The sequence below is a fragment of the Lampetra fluviatilis genome, chromosome 26 (assembly GCF_964198595.1).
Source record: "Lampetra fluviatilis chromosome 26, kcLamFluv1.1, whole genome shotgun sequence".
In the NCBI taxonomy this organism is placed as follows: Eukaryota; Metazoa; Chordata; class Hyperoartia; order Petromyzontiformes; family Petromyzontidae; genus Lampetra; species Lampetra fluviatilis.
In genome coordinates, this window is record NC_136300.1 from 4,843,086 (window position 1) to 4,863,088 (window position 20,003).

At 47.9% G+C, this 20,003-nt stretch overlaps 1 protein-coding gene across 1 annotated transcript in view; it reads left to right on the forward strand.

The window, feature by feature from the left end:
• Positions 1 to 19,718, forward strand: part of ITFG1 (integrin alpha FG-GAP repeat containing 1) — a 183,083-nt gene extending 163,365 nt beyond the window's left edge. Inside the window, exons 17-18 of the mRNA XM_078868563.1 lie at positions 4,918 to 5,032; positions 17,207 to 19,718. Of these exons, the coding sequence (XP_078724689.1) occupies positions 4,918 to 5,032; positions 17,207 to 17,266 (175 nt within the window). The 3' untranslated portion in view covers positions 17,267 to 19,718. The remainder of the gene's footprint in view (positions 1 to 4,917; positions 5,033 to 17,206) is intronic.
• Positions 19,719 to 20,003: the final 285 nt, after the last annotated feature.

A 20,003-nucleotide genomic window follows, 5' to 3' on the forward strand; every position in this document is an offset into this window, starting at 1 on the left:
TTTAAAAATTCAACGAAAATTGAAAAATTCCACATGGACTAGCTCCTCAATACCCCAGAGCATGTAAGTGCTTTTTGCACGCAATATTAGACAATAATCTGCACAATACATAATCCTTTTCAAGTGCATTATTGAGTGCATTAAATCCCATGTGTATAGATTTGTATCTAGCCAATGCAGCAGCAGTCATTCAGCGATAATTGTACACCCTTTAAGCTTCTATTGTGGAGTATCTTCCTGTTCAACGCATGGTGCGCAGCCATAGACTTGCAGGCTCTGTACGAAATACGTTGTTTGAATATGTGCTGTACAGCCATCCCAATATTACCGTTAAAAATGTAGATCGTGTGAAATGGTGAGTGGTGGTGCAGTGCTTTTATGCGCTGCGCTATAAATCCTTCGTTTGATCCACGGCCAGCACCGGTGATGATATCAGAATCAGTCCTACCTTCCCCCCCATCATCAAGTCAAACTGACCAGCTTGGTGAAGTATGGTCCACTAACATGGCACAGGGGGGAGGCTTCTATCCAGTGGTGGATTGAGAATGGCTGTTGATGATTTTCAAAGCAGCAGCATCATCAATCAATCAGAATAGGTTGGACATTATTTATTTCACACCTATATTTCAGATTTTGCAAGGTGCCTCCGTTGTTTGAGCACCTCCAGATCGGAGCAGGGACAAAATGCATTCACGCCAAACACCGCTACGGGGGAAGGGAATGAGGTGGGGGGGGGGGGTGCCTGTGACCCGCACAAAGCCGCGATCGTCTCTGCGTACGAGCGACGCGCGTGCGGAGAACCTCGGTCCGCTCGCCCCCGTCGCCGCCGCTGCCCTCCCGGCGCGCGGCCGCGGCGACACGGCGCGCGGCCGTGCCGGAGCGCTCGCCGCCGCTGCCGGCGGGGAGGAAGCGTGGGGGGGGAGAGCGGGAGCGGCCGTGGCTGCGCGTGGGCACTCTCCCTCCCTCCCTTGCGCCTTCCCTCCTCCCTCTCTGTCTCTGCCTCTCTCCACTGAATCGATAGAGCGGCCGCACCCGGGGCCGTTTGGCAGTCCGGGCGCGCACGCCGCCCCTCGCAGCGTAAGCGTCGGCCAAGCGCGCTTCAACAGAGCCCCTCTTTGTTCCAATTTCTTCCTTTCTGCCGCTCCGTGCCTTTTTCTTTTCCGGCTGGCTAAGGTACGCTCTCCAAGCGGGACCGAGAGACGGATGCGAAATGAGACCGAAACTGTTGACTGGTTGGAAGTCGGCAAAACACAACTCGCTCACAAGAAACGCATTTATGAGCAAATGAAAAATGACAGCAGTTTTTTCTTTTTTAAACCCAGATTTCTTACTCAGCCTTCAACTTGAAGTAATGTGCATCACTGCTATTAGCACGGTTGGCTACGTACGGTGCAAAAGAAGTTCGACAAACATACATACTTGGAGGGTCTTGGGTTTAAATGTTACAGGGTGATGTGAAATTGTAGCGATGCTGAACGTTAAGAGGGACTGTCCTCTACGCTTCCCTTTTGGACTCCCGTAATCGTGCGATGGATCTGTCGGCGGTGTATGACAGTCGACCTTGCCACTCTCTCTCTCCAGCCCCACTCGATTTAGCCTGACCTCTTTTGCACTCCCTTTGCACATCTGTCCGCACTCGTTCCCCTTCAGCCGTTTCACCGACTGACACCGCCACCCGGGAACTCGCGTGCGAGCCTCTGCCCCTTTATTTTTCATAAAGTTTTCATTTTTCCCGTTTTTTCCACATTTTTTCTTTCACTCTCTCTCGCTCACTCGCTCTCCTGTTTCTTTCTGTGCCTTCATGCTCTACGCGTAACGATTCACACCTGTGGTTTGAGGAATTGTTACGGTTTGTGGTCATGGTTTGACTTAGGAATCGGTCAATTCTTGCCTCATTTCTTCCGTCTCATCCAACCATTTGCGTGTAATCGTCATACATTGTCAATAATGTGTTTGTGCGTGCACGATTGTACGCACTCACCAAGTATTACACTAACATCTATTTTAACCGATATATCGTTATATGCGGGACATTTGAATGTTTGTGTCTATGCAACAGAGGCACAGATCCCCCGTATAGCCTGCTGTTCGCGAGCACCTATGAAGGCTGACACTGTACACAAGGGGGTGGGTGGTCAGCACCATGCCTGACCACCTTTGTCTCCCCACTGGCGATGTTTACACACAGCTCCAGGTACTAATTTGAAGCTGAGTCTACCTAGCGGAGGCCCAGGACCAGCACAGATAATCATCACTGGTGTTGGTCGTGAATGGGAATCGAACTTGGGTCGCCTGGTTCGTAGCGCAGCGCGCTAACCGCTGCACCGCCACTCCCCACACACACGCGCACACACACAGAATGGGGAAATAGCGGTTAGCGCATTTTGCTATTGCCGTCGCAACACGGGCTCAATTCGTAGCTGTGAAACAATACCGGTAGCAATCGGTGTCTGGACCTGCCGTTGGCCTCCATTCATCTCGACCCAAAAAATAAGTACCCGACGCGCAGCATTAGCATCAGCACGAGGGAGGAATAATGTGACTGAGCCCCTTGCGCTCGCCAGAACACCCGCTTTTGTGCTCTGCTGGGCATCCGAGGTGCTCACTCACCACTGCATTTGCCAAAAAGATAAAGGCTAAATGAGGGATATTTTACCTCCCCACAATTCCTGCCTCTCTCTCTCTCTTTCCGCCGTTTCCACCTCCGCCGTGGGAAAGCAACTTCTTACACAATGCTCGACGGGGGTTGTCATTGTGTCACAATCGTGTTACGTAAAACACGTCATGTGTTAGGCATCACATTGATCGCGGCCTCCGTGTCTTGTAAATAAACCGAGGCAAGAGGCCTGTGCTCAATTACCCCCCACCCACCCCCCGTTCGCCCGCACATGGCTGAGCGCACAGAAGATGATTAAGTGTGACAAACTAGGCTTGCTCGCCCATTCTAATCCTAATGTGGAACCTGCAGCTTTAAAACGAGAGCCACCATCGCTACTCAAGACCCCGGTGACCACCGGCTATTAATTTGCTTTCTGCAATTCTGGGTAAAAAAACCTTTCCCATGAAGCCAGTGAATGAGAAAAACGGCAAAGTTCAATGGGCTATATCCTGGCAGAAGACATTTCTGCAAATGCATCGGTTTCTTTTTATTTAAACGTAGATATTTCCCTGCAAAATATCAAACTGCTGGTAATTTAATAATGAATAAAGACACGACAAATGAAAACAACATTTTAGAGCATCAGCCCTTGGGCCTTCCTTTTACTGCAGCATCAGCAAGCTCTGGAATAGAATCGACCAAATTCAATGATAAATCAAATCAGAGCAATATGGTGTAATGGCTATCGTGGTGGATTGTGGGTGATAAAAGAATGAAAATAGACACTAATTTCAATTGAAGCCCTGATTGGCGCCTCTTGATGGGACACGTGAACGTACCACATAGCTCGGCTGAGCTGAATGATTTCGTTAGACACAGGTAATTGTGGGACACACAGTGCGTCTGTGTGGTCGGCCCAAAATAGCGTTCAGCTTTTCACGTAAATATGCTACATTTGATGTAAAAAAGATATTGTGACAATAGTGCACGCATCGCATACACGTGCTGACTGCGTTTACGTACGCAATATCTATGTTCTATGTGTCTCATTTCCAAATCTCAATGTTAGTAATTTTCTTAAATTAATTAGCTGCATTGCACAACGACCTCTCAACAACATCATGGGCCACAAGTTATCCACTGCTGGATGAAGGCCTTCCCAAGCTGTCGTCGTATCTCACAGGAGCGCGCTGCAACAATCTGTCTAGCTCCTGCGCATTCGAGCTAAAGTTCATCACTGCTTCTCCACGGTGGATCTCCTCTCTGTTGCCACTCTGTCGTTAGTTTTGACGACAGATTATCATCCTTTCAAGTGGCATATCCTGCCCAAGCCACTTGCTACGCTTGACAACCTTGTGCATCTTGACTTAAAGCTTTCGTGACTGCAGGAATTAATATTCTTTGAGTCTTTCAGTAAAGTCACATAGATCGGTTCAAATGAATAAAAAAAATCTAATAAACGGAAAACTACGAAGTTTCGATCGCGACACAAGCGATCGTCATCCTCCTGATCCTATCTACGTGACATTACCAAAAGACCCAAAGAACCTTGTCCGTGTTTTGGAATCCGCGTGCTTCTCTTTCTGCCTCTCAGCGTGATTAAAAGAATGGACCTCTCCAAGCTGCTTTGTGCACTTTTTAGCTTTCTTTTCATTTTATTTATCCAATGTCCGTGTTTCTGATGCGTAAATCACAGCAGGTAACATTCACTGATAAAAAAATGTTCCTTTCCAGAGTGCTGTACATTTTCATTTATTGTGTTACGGTAATCGTGGCTATATAAATATATATTTTTTATTTTGGCCAATTTAGATCTGCCGTGCACAGAAAGGACCGTGTGGGAGTTGAATAGTGTAAAACGAGCTGTAGTTTTGCACGTTGCCTCGCTGACAGCTGACAGCCCTGGCGTTCTATGTGCACATAATCGCGCGTGTACTTGTGTGCGCGCATGTGTACTTGTATATGCGCGTGTGTAAGTGTGGGGAGCGGTAGTTTAACGGTTAGCGCGCTGCGCTACGAACTCGGTAGAGTTCGATTCCCGCTCATGGCTACCAACACCAGTGACGATTATTTGAACCCGGTCCTGGGCCTCCCCGAGGTCGACTCAGCCTCAAATGAGTACCTGGTTCGGTGTGTATACATCGCCAGTCGGAAACAAAGGCGGCCGGGCGTGATGCTGGCCATGCACCCCCTCGTGTGCCATGCCATGCCAACCTTCATAGGTGCTCACAAACAGCACTTGCCTCAACAGTCTAGTAAGGCTACACTGGGTGATCGTTGCCTTTGTGTGTGTTTGTGTATTTGTGCTGTGTCTTTAGCTGGAGCACCAAGCTGTATCTGACTCCCAGCCAAGGTTTGCTGACGGGCATTGCCCTGCTCTGCATCTGCATTGCCATCCTCATCATCATCGGTATCCTGCACTGGAATGAGAAGGTAAATCATTTCCACGTGCCAAAATCTAATGTCTGTGTGTTGGTGTGTTTGTGTGTGTGGTGGGGAGCCATGGTGCAGTGGTTAGCGCACCGCGCTACGAAGCCAGCGACCGTTATCACAACGTAATAACAGTGGAGAATATTTGAACTGGTCCTGGGGCCTCCTCTAGGTCAACACAGCCTTAAGTAAATACCACGTTGCGGTGTGCAAACATCAGCAATGGAGAGACAAAGGTGGCCAGGCTTGGTGGTGTCCACACCACCCCCTTTTGTGCTGTGCCATCCTTAATTGGTGCTTCTCTAAAAGCACTTGCCCCAACAGTCTACAAGGTTACATAGGAGATTTTTGTTTTTATCTGACACCGAGTGTGTGTGTGTGCTCATGTGCCTTTGGGCGTCTGTGTGTGTCTATACAATTCTTTTCTGATTGGTTTGACTCTTCTTTATTACATCAATCTTTCAAAATCCCACATTCAACTTGTGAATATTATCACATTCAAAATACTCGTTAATTTTACGTCAGTATAACTGTCAATTTTAGTTTCTCGTTCTCAATGCATTTCAATTTCCAGAAGCATTTGTACACTTACAAAAGTAACACAGATCACACCCGCTTCATGCTTTAGAACGAAGTTTGTCACGTGCCGATCAAACTCACATTTTCATGTTTTTAACTGCCCAATCTGCAGTGTTTCGCCAAATTAATCAAAACCCACAATTTTTCGTGATTGGGGTAGTGTACGGTCAGTGGTATTCACACTGAGACCCTAAGCTCACGACATTCACTAAGGTCATGGTTGGCTGAAACCGGGATTTGAACCCAGGATATATCTCTACGGTACTGGCTCAATGCGCTAATCCCTAAGCCACCTGCCCAACTCCCCAGTGGAGCAGTTTAAAAAATGCAATTTTTTTTTACTATTCAAGGGCCTTCAGTTGATAGCTTCACACGGCTCAGAGTTGCCAGGCAGCGTTTTATAATGAGACCGAGCAGCGGTAAACACGAGGCAAGATCTTCACACCAACCGTACGAAGATATAAACACGAAACATAAAGTGTGTGTTTTATTTTCACATTTACAGTGAGGCGAGGCGGTTGGGAAAAAGTAATAAGTGTTGCTTGTAATTATAGCATAATTTTAAGTCACCCAAGGAGTGATTAGATGTTCAAATTCAGCTCTAACTGAACTGTGTGTAAACCAAATGGGACATAAATAACAAAAAAAATTAAACCTTCACCACACAGCAAAAATTTACATGAATAACACAGCGAAGACCTTTGGTGGAATATTTATAAAACTACATCTGGTCCGAGATCCCTCAGGAATGCCAGCCGGACGTTTAACAATGCCACATGCAGAATGTGCGCACGGTAAAGCCCTCCGGCGGGAATCCCTGTTGATTATTTATAATACCACATGCAAAGCCTGCATATAGTCAATTACAATTACCGCAAACCAGGAGTCAAGGGATTCATTAAAATGCAATTATTAGCAACCAGGCCGGGCTCTTCACTCGTGCCTACATCACGCGTGAACGAACGCGCTTTCAATGTGAAACGCATTCGACGACGGTGGACGGTGATCACGACCACCACGTTAACCACGGCTGGCGCAAAGTTGTCTGCCAACATGTGGGTCGGCCCTTGCCGTTGGCATATGCAGAGGATTTAGTTTAACCACATTTCGATACACTGCAGCCGACCATTGAACTAAATCCCCGCTTGTTAGTTATGTTAATTAAACAGAAATTAGGCCCTTTTTGTCGTGTTTTTTATGTTTGATTCATTCCCGCCCAACGATGCCGCCACGTTATAAACGTCTGCTCCGGACAGGTATTTACAGTGTCGGCAATTTGTATCCATTTTCCGTAACGGCCTGATCGTGCCTTTGTTTTGGAATGTCACAAACAGTTGTTTGCATCTCTTCGTAGGTGACTTTAAGTAGAATTCGCTGAATTCCCAATTATATAAGATGTGTGTTCATTACGGATACCATGAGAATGTTAAATAGCGGATTAAGTCGTAGAGTTTATATACAGACAGTCCCCGGGTTACGTAAGGGTTAGGTTCCTGAGAACGATCCGTAATCCGAATTCTCTGTATGTTGTAAATTGAACAATTTTCCCCCAAAATCAAGATAAATTACTTTTACCTTAATCCTCGTGAAGCTCGAGTGAGGCCTTACGTCCGCTCCACAGTATCCATCCGCAACCTCACCACGCTGCGCTACTCGCGCTTACGTAACTAACGCAGACATTTCCACGTATTGAATTTTTTTTGCATGATTCATGGGAGCAAGGTCAGATTTCCATAAGTCGTGTCTTCCGCAACCCGGCGACTGTCTGTCTATATTTGTAATGTATTGTAGTTGTGCGTAATTGTCCAGTATTACCCTTGGCGGTATCACTGTGCGGCGACGAGCTGTTGCGCGCACACACGTTGTCGCCAGAGTGTTTGGCACAAGTGGCACGTGCTGATACACCGGGTGCGCAGTGGGAGTGTGGCCCATATTCTGCGGCTTGCAAGATAAGCGAAGCACCGGGCCGTATTAATTGGAGAGACGATATCTTACCATAGTCGAGCATCTTTGAGCCTCGCACATGGAAATATGAATGTGAGACGGGCAACCTTTCTCATGTAACATAACAAAGTCATCATTACTGTCTAGGTTTTCGCGATCGTGCTCTATAGCTCGACGATGTGTTTTCGGGTTGTACCGCCGATTTGAGCGGCTCACTTTCTCGAAGTCACCGCTGGCCTCCGTCGGAGAGCTCGCCCTATCGGCGTCAAAAACTCGCAAACGCCAACAGCAATCGCGGGAGAATGTGCGCTGCTCATTTGAGTTCCTGAAGACGCTCCCAGGAACGTAGATGCGAAACGTCGGACATCGTGCCGACCGGCGTGCCGCGGTGCAGCCCGAAAACGCATCGGAGAGCCACGCTGAAAACGTGAATCCACAAACGACGATGTAAAAACTCATTGCCGAATAAATTGTCTTTTCCTTGAAGAGGAAAAAGTGTGCGAGCAAAACATGGTCACACACCCGGGTGCACATAAACAGAGTGCCTTCGCTCACTTGCCGATACACCTCGAACTAGATATCAACACTCGCTGCTTTCCTTACGTGCCTGTCAACCCAGCCGCAGTGATTGTGTGTCAAACTCGCTAATTGTCACATGCGAGGTGCTATATATGTATATATATACTCATTCAATGTTGCATCTCAACATAAAAAATGTAAAACACGTAGGCTTTCTATTATGGAGGTAAAATGCTGTTTGGGCTTTTTCCCCCCCATTCCTCCGTTTATTCGTTGACATTTTTCTCAAGTTTGTTTTGCACGTTCCATATTGCAGAGGCGTAATTGTCCCTGGGATCAGAGGGCGGGGGTAGACTTTTAAAGCAATCCAAGGATTCCTTGTTTTGAATGGGCGGGCAGCTGTTTTGCGACAGGCTGGTGAAGAGTGGTGAGTGACTCTTGAGAAACCAATGAAAGTGCTTTTAAATAATCCACTCTTGCACGATGAGTACCATTCAACAGCGGGCTAGCAGTTTGGCACCAACGTTTTAAATCCATTTTCAGTTTCGATTTCTTTTTTTTTTAAATAATGGATTTCACGATTCATAATAGGTTTTCCCCTTTTTTCTGGCAACAAAACAGGTAGAATCTTGACTTAAAGTTTTCGTGACTGCAGGGTCTTTCGATAAAGCCACTATTTACGGGGCTTTAACAGAAAGACCCAAAGAATATAACAAAACACGTGTTAAGATGGTTGAACACCAAACTGAAACCTTTTACAAGGAATCATGTCTGCATTAACCACAATACTTGTGGTCAGAATGCTAACCAAAAACATACTCTGATAATATATGCATTGTCTTTGAAACTGATTTGTCCACACCAGAGACGGTTTTCTTTCGAGCCTAGTCTCAAACGGTGTTAGACCAGAGGACGCCAAAAGGTGCCAAAAGGTGCCAAAAAGCGTCCTCTGGTCTAACACCGTTTGAGACTAGGCTCGAAAGAAAACCGTCTCTGGTGTGGACAAATCAGTTTCAAAGACAATGCATATATTAGCAGAGTATGTTTTTGTTTTGCATTCTGACCACAAGTATTGTGGTTAATGCAGACATGATTCCTTGTAAAAGGTTTCAGTTTGGTGTTTTAACATCTTAAAACCGGTTTTGGTGCCATCAAATAAAGGGAAAAACCTATTCTTGTATTTTATCAAATCGGCAAAAATTGGCTCTCCCCCCCGCGCCTCACCAATCCAGGCCAACCTGAATGGTGAAGTATGGTCTGACGACGCCCATAAGCAACTAGGGGGGGGGGGGGGGGTGCGGAGGCCACGCTGACCTGGATTTACTGTGATCTGTCTTCCGGTGAAGTTTTATTCCTTACTCCATTGCCACTGAATGGAGTCGCCGTTTTCGTCCGGCTGTTATCTCCGTTCCAGTTGAGCTCAATTACACTGTTGGGCGCTCACCTTTTACATTTGCACTTGCAGTTCCTGCGGATAAGATGTCGTTCCTGCTGAGCTGTGGCCACGAGAAAGGTTCATCTTTCCCAATTGGCCAGAGCAGTGCATCGGCGGACCCAGTGTCGTTGACAAATTTCCATGGAAAAACAACTGCAATTACTGAGATACAGTGTTGTATTTCATTGGGCTCCCAGAGGGGGTGCTTTCAAATAAAGCAATTGATTGATTCATTTAATATACGTGTGCAACTGGAAATTGCATCGGGACTTTTTGCAAATGAGTTGGGTACAACTCAATGACGGCATCATGTGTAATGATGATGGTGATGATGATGATGGTAACGACGTGCCACCAACGTTCTACCTCGGCACTTGTTCAGCAAATCGGCTCCCACGTTGATCAGCTTGACTGCGTTTCCAGGAGCTGTTAATCTGTCTCCTGGGTGGATTTTGGCTCGGGGTGAAATGGCACGAAGTAATATGTTCATCCACTCCTCTAAACAATCATGGTAAAACCTGGCCAAATTACAACCGCTCCCGACCAAGACCTTTCCCTTTTTTTTTTACTCCATAGACTCTTGGCACGCAACAACTGCCTTACTGTTGATGACATAACGCGGATTGCCTGGCTTCTATTAAAGTGTGAAGGTTTCGTTCCACTGGGCAAAATTGTGTCCGCCCCACTACCAGTGGCGAACATTCCCGTGGGCTAGCATTTGCATGCAACGCTGAGCAAGCAAAGGGGAGCCTTGATTGAGGAAGCAATCGAAACCAGAAGCGCGGGGCATTGCAAACGACTTCACAGGCATGCGTTGAGATAATTTGACCAACCATCATCAGCCATGGTCAATCCGCAGCTGGATAAAGGTCTCCCCAGGCCATTGCTGTCCACCGTTGTCCCGCGATGTGACCAATCCATTTAGCTCCTGCACGTGACCTCTGTTTTCACCGCTCCGTCTCCTCGGTGGCCGTTTTATTTGCCTTGTTCCCTCCCTTTGGCTGTCACTCCGTAATTAGGCCCCGTCCGGCGACGTGCCCCGCCCAGGCCCACTTTATTTTTCTCGAGCGTTCATTTTGATGCCACGCCACTTGGAGAGGTGGCCGGCTACTACTATTGGCTGAGTCCTAGTCAGTTTTTCCTTTATCAGTACTGGACTTTGCAGCGAGCGAGCGAAATGCAGGCTGCTTGGGGCTTATTTTTGTTTTATATTATCCTAGGTATTTATTATTTTTAAATATTTTTTTAATATATTTTTTTTGCAAAAAACATTGTGGAGGCGGTACATTCTCCCGATTGCAGCTGCGCGCACCGGCCAATCCGCTCCGGGGCGAGACGTTGGGCAGATCGCGCGAGCGCTGCCGGGGGAGCCGCGATCGACAGCTCGTGCGGGGAGCGGCGCTCGCTGGCTCGTCGGTTGGCATCGATGACGTGTTGAGTTGGTAAAAGTTAAACAGAGGCCGGACGACGATCTATAATGTGAGGGGGGGGGGGGAGGGGATTTGTCCAGGCGTTTGATAATTGAAACTGTGAATTTCCGAATGCAATAAAGCGCATGCACGAGTTTGCCTGAATGGGGTGAGTATTGACATTTCCTCTCCGACAAGCACAATTGTATTTTTGCCGCTCGGAAGGTAAAACATCGTTCAATAATGGGCCCGCCAGTGGTAATGATGACAGTGAGAGACAACTCTTTTCATTTCGTAGTGCTGTATTTCACATAGCTGAATATAAATATTGCGTGCGGTTATTATTATTTTTCATTATTTTTGTTCTTCAAATCACAAGGGGGACACAGTTGTGACGCGTTCTTGATGTGCGCCGAGTCTTGTGCCGAGTCTCGCGATGATGATGAGTACAGAGATTATATTGATGGTGGTGATGATGATGGTGGTGGTGGTGGTGGTGATTGTAGCGGGGATGTCGGATGTGATGCTGTCGGGACGGTGGTAATTGTAATGACAATTTGACGCATTGTGACGTCACGGTATTTAAGAAAAAACATTTAAGTCTGTAAATGACGATAATCGCCCCAACGTAGCCGACAAAATCAGCGCAGGCCCGTGAAACATAGTTTCAACAGCAGCACGTAGTTCTTGTGCATGCAGTGCACGAAGCAGAATCGAAGGCTTTGAGTCGGTGACACTGATGATGAATGGTGGTAATGATACCAGTGCCGAATGAGTTGGTCTCGTTTGACGAGTAAATCAATGACCCCTTAGAACATTCATATTATGCACTTATTCCTTCATGCACTTTGTTCGGACTGAGATCACGGGTTCCGTCTAGTTCCACTCGTGAGCGCTGACCATCATGTCCACCCTCACGGTAGTGTAAGGAGAAAATGATTGAATGGGTATGAGTGCACAGACACGCACGAAAGACAAAGATCCCCCATATAGCCTTACCAGACTGTTGAGGCAAGTGCTGTTAGCGAGCACCTATGAAGGCCGGCACTGTGGCACACGAGGTGGTGGGTGGCCAGCACCACGCCCGGCCGCCTTTGTCTCCCAAGTTGAGATGTTGACACACCGCACCAGGTATTCACTTGAGGCTGAGTCGATCTAGGGGAGGCCCAGGACCGGTTCAGATAATCGTCACTGGTGTTGGCCGTAGCGCGCTAACCGCTACACCGCCACTCCCCACACACACACACTCTGTGAAGAAAGGTGGAGTAAATACATGTGTATAGGCTTCTACAACAAAGGAGAGAAGCATTAAAGATTGCCTCAAGGCTACAGGAGGAAAATAAAATATATAAGGTGTAGGTCATGTGAGATGTATCACAATATAGATTCAAATACTAACAATGCTACGGATGTAGGTCACATTGGAAATTCCATGGTTAAATACCATAATTAAACAACACAATGTGAACAATATGTGGACACAATTGCAGCGGGGAAATATATGGAAGCTTTTTCAGTTCATCTTTTACTCGAGGCAGTTTTTTTTTAAATTAATGACTGTGTTCATTTAATAAAAATCCGCTGTTATGAAGCATTCATCCTCTGAAGGTGAGGTGCAATGCTTTGTTATGGCGGAGAATTATTTGCAAGTTTTACATTTTTCGGCATAAATTCCCATCACACCTCCTATCCCCAAACTTGCACGGCGTGGCGGAGATTTGTGGCAGACAGCTCGCGCATGCTGCGTCGCCATGACCACTTCGTTTAGCATGGCTGGCTACGTTACGGCGCGAAAGAAATTCAACATATCGAAGCCAGGCTGACCTGATTCGTGAATCAGGCAAGAGTTCCCACGGCAACCTCACCAGACCAAGCGAGCTGTAACCGGGACGTGCGGCCTGCTTCTATCGCGGCCAATGAGCTTCCAGCTTTGAGGCGGGCCGCCCCTTGTGAAGGGTCGCGAGGTCACGGACGCGACGGGTCCCATCAATGGCTCGTCTCGCATAATTAGTCATCTTCGTGGTCGTCTTTAAACATACATATAAATATCACGAACAACAGATACTAGCTTGAAATAATGTGAGCTAACCCAATAACGCGTAATGCCCTGTTGTCTTATTTTAAAGCGGTGACTTTACACCTGTCACTGCCAGAGAGAGAAGGTTTTGGGGAGAGGTGGATCCTGGTCTGTTCCAGGCAGGCATTAACATGTGAATGGGCTTGAAGCGGACCAAGACCTCGATACGTTTCCACACACAGCACATTGTAGAAACAAGTCCTGGCCAGTGCTTGTTTGAATGTGGGGCGACCCTTGACTCCGTTAAAATAAATAACAATACAACACTTTTTTTCTTCTTGGTTCTTTCGGTAAAGTCACGTAGAAGGAAAGTAATAAAATAATAACAAAAAAACATTATTGTTTTATTTTTTTTATTTTATTTTTTTCCTTCTACGTGACTTTACCGAAAGAACCAAGAAGATGAATCCCTGCAGTTACGAAAGCTTTAAATCGAAATACAACATTATTTGGTTCTTTCGGTTAAGTCACGTCTAAAGATAAAATAATAAATTAAATTAAATAATAGAATACGACGTTTCGATTGCAACACAAGCAATCATCATCAGGTATAATGAAATAGCGACATAAAATCTAACCAGAAAACTATAGACAGACATATTAGCAGACAGATATCACCAAGATACATAGCGAGAGCAACACAGGTAACAGAGAGGGGTGATCGTCTCTGTGGGGTGGCCTTAAATAGACAGAGGGGGGGGCGGAGGCAGAGAGAGGGAGGGGGGTTAGAGAAAAAATTAGCATATCAATGAGTGGTCAACAGACGTGGTGCTGCAAGTACGATGACACGGCAAGCAAGCCTGAAAATCAGGAGAAAGACACACTAAAATTAAATAACTAATTTTCAGGCTTGCTTGCCGTGTCATCGTACTTGCAGCACCACGTCTGTTGACCACTCATTGATATGCTAATTTTTTCTCTAACCCCCCTCCCTCTCTCTGCCTCCGCCCCCCCTCTGTCTATTTAAGGCCACCCCACAGAGACGATCACCCCTCTCTGTTACCTGTGTTGCTCCCGCTATGTATCTTAGTGATATCTGTCTGCTAATATGTCTGTCTATAGTTTTCTGGTTAGATTTTATGTCGCTATTTCATTATACCTGATGATGATTGCTTGTGTTGCAATCGAAACGTCGTATTCTATTATTTAATTTAATTTATTATTTTATCTTTAGACGTGACTTAACCGAAAGAACCAAATAATAATTCCTGCAGTCACGAAAGTTCTAAAATTAAGAACGAAATACAACACTTGGCTGGGTATTATGCACTCTCCTTATTGGTCTTCAAGTCAAGGCCTCGCTATCCATTCACTCAATTTTCAACTTCAGGTTATGCATTGTTATATTGGCTGTTCTTGCGGGGTACCTAGAGAAGCACAGCCTAAAGGCTTCTCCACTGCTGTCTGTGATCATGACGAGCTCAAGACCAGAGTCACTCCAACAATAGATATGTCTTTCCTGGAAGCCAGAACAGACCATTAAGTGTGGGCCTTACATCGTGCTTATAAGTGGGTGGGTGTCATCGCATGACCAAAGGCGTGAGAAGCAGACTGGTTTAGGGTGACCTTAAACCGGGCGTGGTGAATGGGGAGCATTGGTTGCAATTACCCTCTGGACAGGTATCAATGTGTAACTGACTCGAGCTGCAAAGCTGCGTGTGGGTTGTTGAGAGGGGGCGTCCATCACGGGCGTCCCACCTGTCAAATCCAACAGTTAATAAATTCACTCTCGTGTGGCCGTGTTTTTTCTTCACAAAATCAGCCGGGTTTCGGCCGCGCACTGTGAATCCGCGCGAGCCGAGAGGGAATGAGCACAACTCATTCCCATCATGGTCCAGTAGCGCTCCGCTCCGGGCCACGCGAACGCATCTATCCCAGGGGCTGCAGTGTCATCACAAACACTGTGGGGCCGTCGGGCGGCGAGGATGAGCGATACCCGGCTTGGTCGACCAGACAGACATCGTGTTCCAATGTCACCCCAGCCGCTCGCGCTCACCGAGCAATTAAACACACGGTGCTTAGTGCCCGACTTGAACAAGAAAAAAAACAAGCAAAACATTACGTGTTAGGCTGATGAACCTCTGTGCAGTTGGCAGCTTGAAATTGCTCATTTGTGATCGTTATTATAATGGGGACATTTGTCTGATACTTTATTATGCAGCGCAGCATAACGCCCGCTCACTCTCTTTCTCTTACCGCTTTACCCTTCTCTCCAGTAATTGCAGGTAATTTTCAACGATATCAACTTGGACTAGGCGGCTTTCCCAATTGGCATTCCCCTGCGAGCAATGCCAACTATGTCTATAACATCCGCTTTGGCTCAGTCGATGAACAACATCTAGTCTCACTCTGGCTAACAGGACAATGAGTCCACGGCTTTGATTTGACCCGCTGGACTCTTGCACAGCTTCACGCTCACGAACGACAAATCCAAGCTCGAACACGTGAACTCATCGATCTTGGCAAACGCATATCTGGGCATGGGAAAAAAGTTCGGATGTTAGACACGCTTCGTGGGAAGACAGTAGAGTCGGACATTTGATGCGTGGATACGGTGGATTGCGTGCGCACCGACACGGTGTGGTGGTGGTGGCGGGTCCACAGTGAGCTGGCAGCGCACAAGCGAAGTCCGCTCCCCTGAACGTGTTAATTGTCATCATTAAAACAGTTGTGGCCTCGTGGTTCGGGGGAGAGAAAAATATATGTATACCCTCGGCAAATTTGACTCTCTCCGACATGAGACATTAAAATTATGCAGACTTTGGGAGTGCCCGATGCAATGATCGCATCAATGTGCTTAGATAAATTTAAGCTTGTGTGTGTGTGGTATATACCCAAATGTTAACTGATTGTTTGTGGAAGTTTGGTACGTAAGCGCCTTCCCACGCCAACTCGGCAGGGGGACTTTAACCTAAAACACATGCCTAGCAAAAAGGGCAATGTGTTCATTTTGTCATCTCCAAAATTGACTGTTACATTGGCACACAGTGACCTGTTGTTGCAAATGATGCCACTGTATCTCTTCAGATGACATTTCGCATCCCGTACCTTTCTTTCGGCGAGGCCATAAAGCATTCACAGGAAGAAGTGCGGTTTGACCCAGCAAACCACTGCAATTTTGCACAACAGTAACTATCGCCTTGACCGATAGATTGTATAGATTTCAGAACCAAAATGTGGGTACCCACGTGTGCATGTTGGTGCGTGTGCTTGTCGGGAGCGGTGGCACAGTGGTTAGCGCACTACGCTACAAACCCGGCGACCCGCTCACGGCCAACACTTTTTGAACCGTTACGGGGCGTTCTCTAGGTCGACTCGGCCTCAAGTGGATATCTAGTGCGGTGTGTAAACATCAGCACTGGGGAGACAAAGGCGGCCGGGCGTGGTGCTGTGCCGGCCTTCATAGGTGCTCGCTAACAGCACTTGCCCCAACAGTCTGTTACAGGCTATATGGGGGATCTTTGTCATTGTCGTCTTGTGTAATTGCTGCTTGCGCGGTGGGGGGCCCCCATGAGGCTGCCGCTTTTAAGCTCAACTTTAATCCCGTAACTCGGAGCAGTTACGGGACTCGCCCCGCCGTTGTGATGAGGTCAACCTTCACAGCGACGGTGTCAGTGCTTCGATTGGGGACACTTACCTTTTGAAGAGAGGTCCCAGGCAATATAGCGTCACGTTTAAACGTGCGTAGTGCTGCCCAGCGCCCGCCATCTGGTCGTGAGAACGGCAGGGCGCTTACAAAGACGTCCGGGCCGCAACGACACCAAGCCGGCCACGTTCTGATGTTGACGCAGCCACACCGGGACCTCATTTATGGCCGAGGCGACCCGAGAGAGGCGAGAGAGGCACGCGCCAGTTTCGTGTTACTATTTCCACTGGTGTCGTGCAATGCCGGGGATTCAAACCGAGTCTCCCGGTCTGTGGTGCATTGCACTCACCACTTTGCCACCACATTAGCACTGTTGGCTACGTACGGTGCGTGCACGCGTGCATTGGTGATTGACAAATGACAACAGAGTAAATTGGAACATTAAAGTAGCATTGGGAGAAGGCTTTTTGCAGCATGTGAGTGGGGCGTGTGGATTTTGTGTGGTTATGTGACGATTATTTTGTTATCAGTGTACTTTGAGTGCATTGCCCTATTTGAGTCGTCTAAGTCAATATCAAACCACCACCTTCTAACCCCCCCGCCCCCCGCCCGTGTCTCTGTTTTGCAGAAAGCAGACGATAAGGAGAAACGGCTCGAGGCTCACCGATTCCACTTTGACGCCATGTAGACGCAGCGGCGACGAGCACACTCACCACAAACGCACTTCACGACACTCCCCACGCGTCGCACGTCCAGCCCCGTTCACTGCTCGGTTTCAGGCTGGCTCAACCTAAGGGAGACCCAAAGCCAGGTCTAGACACCCCCCCCTAACAGCTGCACCGCCGCTCCCCACGTAACCCACACGAACGCACGCAATTAGTAGCGCGCACACGCACACATTCATCACAACTGCACCCCTCGATTGTTGTTTTAATACGTTACAATTGGTGACGGGGGGGGGGGTCCTATTCATTTTGTTTCCTCTTTAATCCCCGAACCTCATCAGCTCACCAAACGGCCTCTGCTCGAACCCCCCCCCCCCCCCAAGTGAGCGGGTGCCCCATGGGTGACCTCGACACTTCTCGATTGAGTGGACCGGTGGGGAGGGAGCGGAGGGGACGGGGGGTGCCGCGCTCCACGCTGACGCGCGACCAGAGGTCGCAACCGGGTACCCGATACCCGTACCCTACCCGGTACCCGTACCTTACCCGATACCCGTACCCTACCCGATACCCGGCTACCCGTACCCGGCCGGGTACGGGTAGGCCGTGAGTCACTGGCGAGTCACCGTTTGTCACTCATTTCCCAACGTCTTGTCTCTTCTCACAATTCAAGTTCCTAGAATCAACCCACCCGCGCCTGCAACATGGCTTCATCCCAGAGGTCGCAATCAGGTACCCGAACGGGTACCCGTTTGCGACCCTGGTGCGGCCGGGTACGGGTACGGGTAAGGAATCAAAACCCATTTGCGACCTCCGCGCGCGACCCGGCTCGGCGCGCCAAGCTGCCCGCGGCACCGCGATCCGTCGCCGTCGCCGTGAATCTTGCGATGCACGTGACGCGACGGCCGAGCCCGCCGGCCGTCGCCTGCCCCCTTAACACCGAGAGAGCATCGGAATGCGCTTGCATGGACCCACGAGCGTTATCGGGGCACCTTGATTCATCAAAGGTGAAGAATCCCCTCCCCGATATCGCCTTAACAGATTTTTTTGGGGCGAGTGCTGTTCGCGAGCACCTATGAAGTCCGGCACGTTACACGAGAGGGTGGGTGGACGGCACCACGCCCGACCGCTTTTGTCTCCCCAGTGACGATGTTTACACAACGCACCAGGTACTCATTTGAGGCTGAGCCGATCTACGGGAGGTCCAGGACCGGTTCAGATAATCGTTACCGGTGGTGGCTGTGCCGCCGGGTTCGTAGCGCAGCGCGTTCGGCACCCACCGCGCCCATTCTTATATCGTACACGCAAACACACACGTATGCGACGTACACACGCATGGGCTGATTCAATACTCGTTCAGTGTTCATTATAACGTGGGCTAGGGCTGTTGTGGGATCACGCATTTACTTATAAGATGGGTTCTTTAAACGGAATTATTTGAAGAAATGTCGACAGTTCCACAAATTAGGCACCCTCGCTGTTTGTGCAAATGCAGGGTGTAAGTTTCGAAGTTAATTATCAAGTTTTACTGAATAGGGATCATTGACGAACACAGGTCAATGGTTTGAAGCAGATGTGAAACTCAGCTTAAAAAGGTTAAATATAATTATCTCTGCATTGGACAGCATGGTATTTTATGAGCAATTACGAAAACATTTTGACAATTTATTTCCGTATATGCCCAAGTAAAAATCCACTTCACTTACTCGAATGGTGTGCCATTGCTTTGTGGCAGCAGTGGTAATAACACGGGAGCCTCAACGAAAACGTATCCTGAGTTCGATTCTCAGCTCGGGTGCCGTTCTGTGTGGAGTTTTGTCCGTCTACCCACCTGTTCTGCATCACTCCCTCTGGCCTCTCCTCCAGTGTAACGCCTGTCCCATGCCAAATCGGTTTTGTTCAAGCATCCCAATGCCGAAAATTTCGACCTGCGCATTTCAGCGCTGTCCTCAATTGCAATTCCACGAAGCTGTGACTGCGCCCCCTACTGTGGCAGCCTGGCAGAACCTTCTTGAAGAAGTGTCCAGACTCGGTGAGGATTTCCTGGGTGAACGAGCATAAATACGTAACGCGAAGCAAATCTACTGTTTGAAATATACGCCCCGAATCGTGGAATATGGCAATGTATTGGCGAGAGAAAGGGATGTGTCTTCTTGGTTCTTTCGGTAAAGTCACCGAAAGAACCAAGAAGATGAATTCCTGCAGTCACGAAAGCTTTAAATAGAAAGGGATGTGTGGACTGGATGGCATTGCTTGATATTCATGAGTAAGGCAAGGCCATTGGAATCTATGGGGTTTCTTTTCTTGTGGGTACCATTAATCCCTTTGTGTTTGGAATGTACGCATGTTGTATATGTGCCGTGCTAAAAATCAGGATGCATCATTTATTTCAATCGCACATTTTTATTTTGTAAATACTGTACGGTAACTTAATGGTGTGGTGTACGTACAAGTGCCAGTAAATGTTGGTGACTGTAATTATTTCCGTCCGTCGTCTCTGTGTGTACAATTACAACAGCTGAGCATTGTAATTGTTGTTTCGCGACTACTGATGCATTGTTTGCAGTTTACATTCACTGTGTTCTCAATTTAATTGGCACTTTCACGGCTTCTGGGAGTGCGTTCAAACCGCGGGTGTTGACTCTTCTCTTGAGCGAGTGTGCGTTTTCTGCTCCAGAAAACAAAGCTGTGCCATGCCACTGGACCTACCACCCGGTCTACGTAACGAAAATCGACTTGTTATTTACATGTCCAGCTCACACA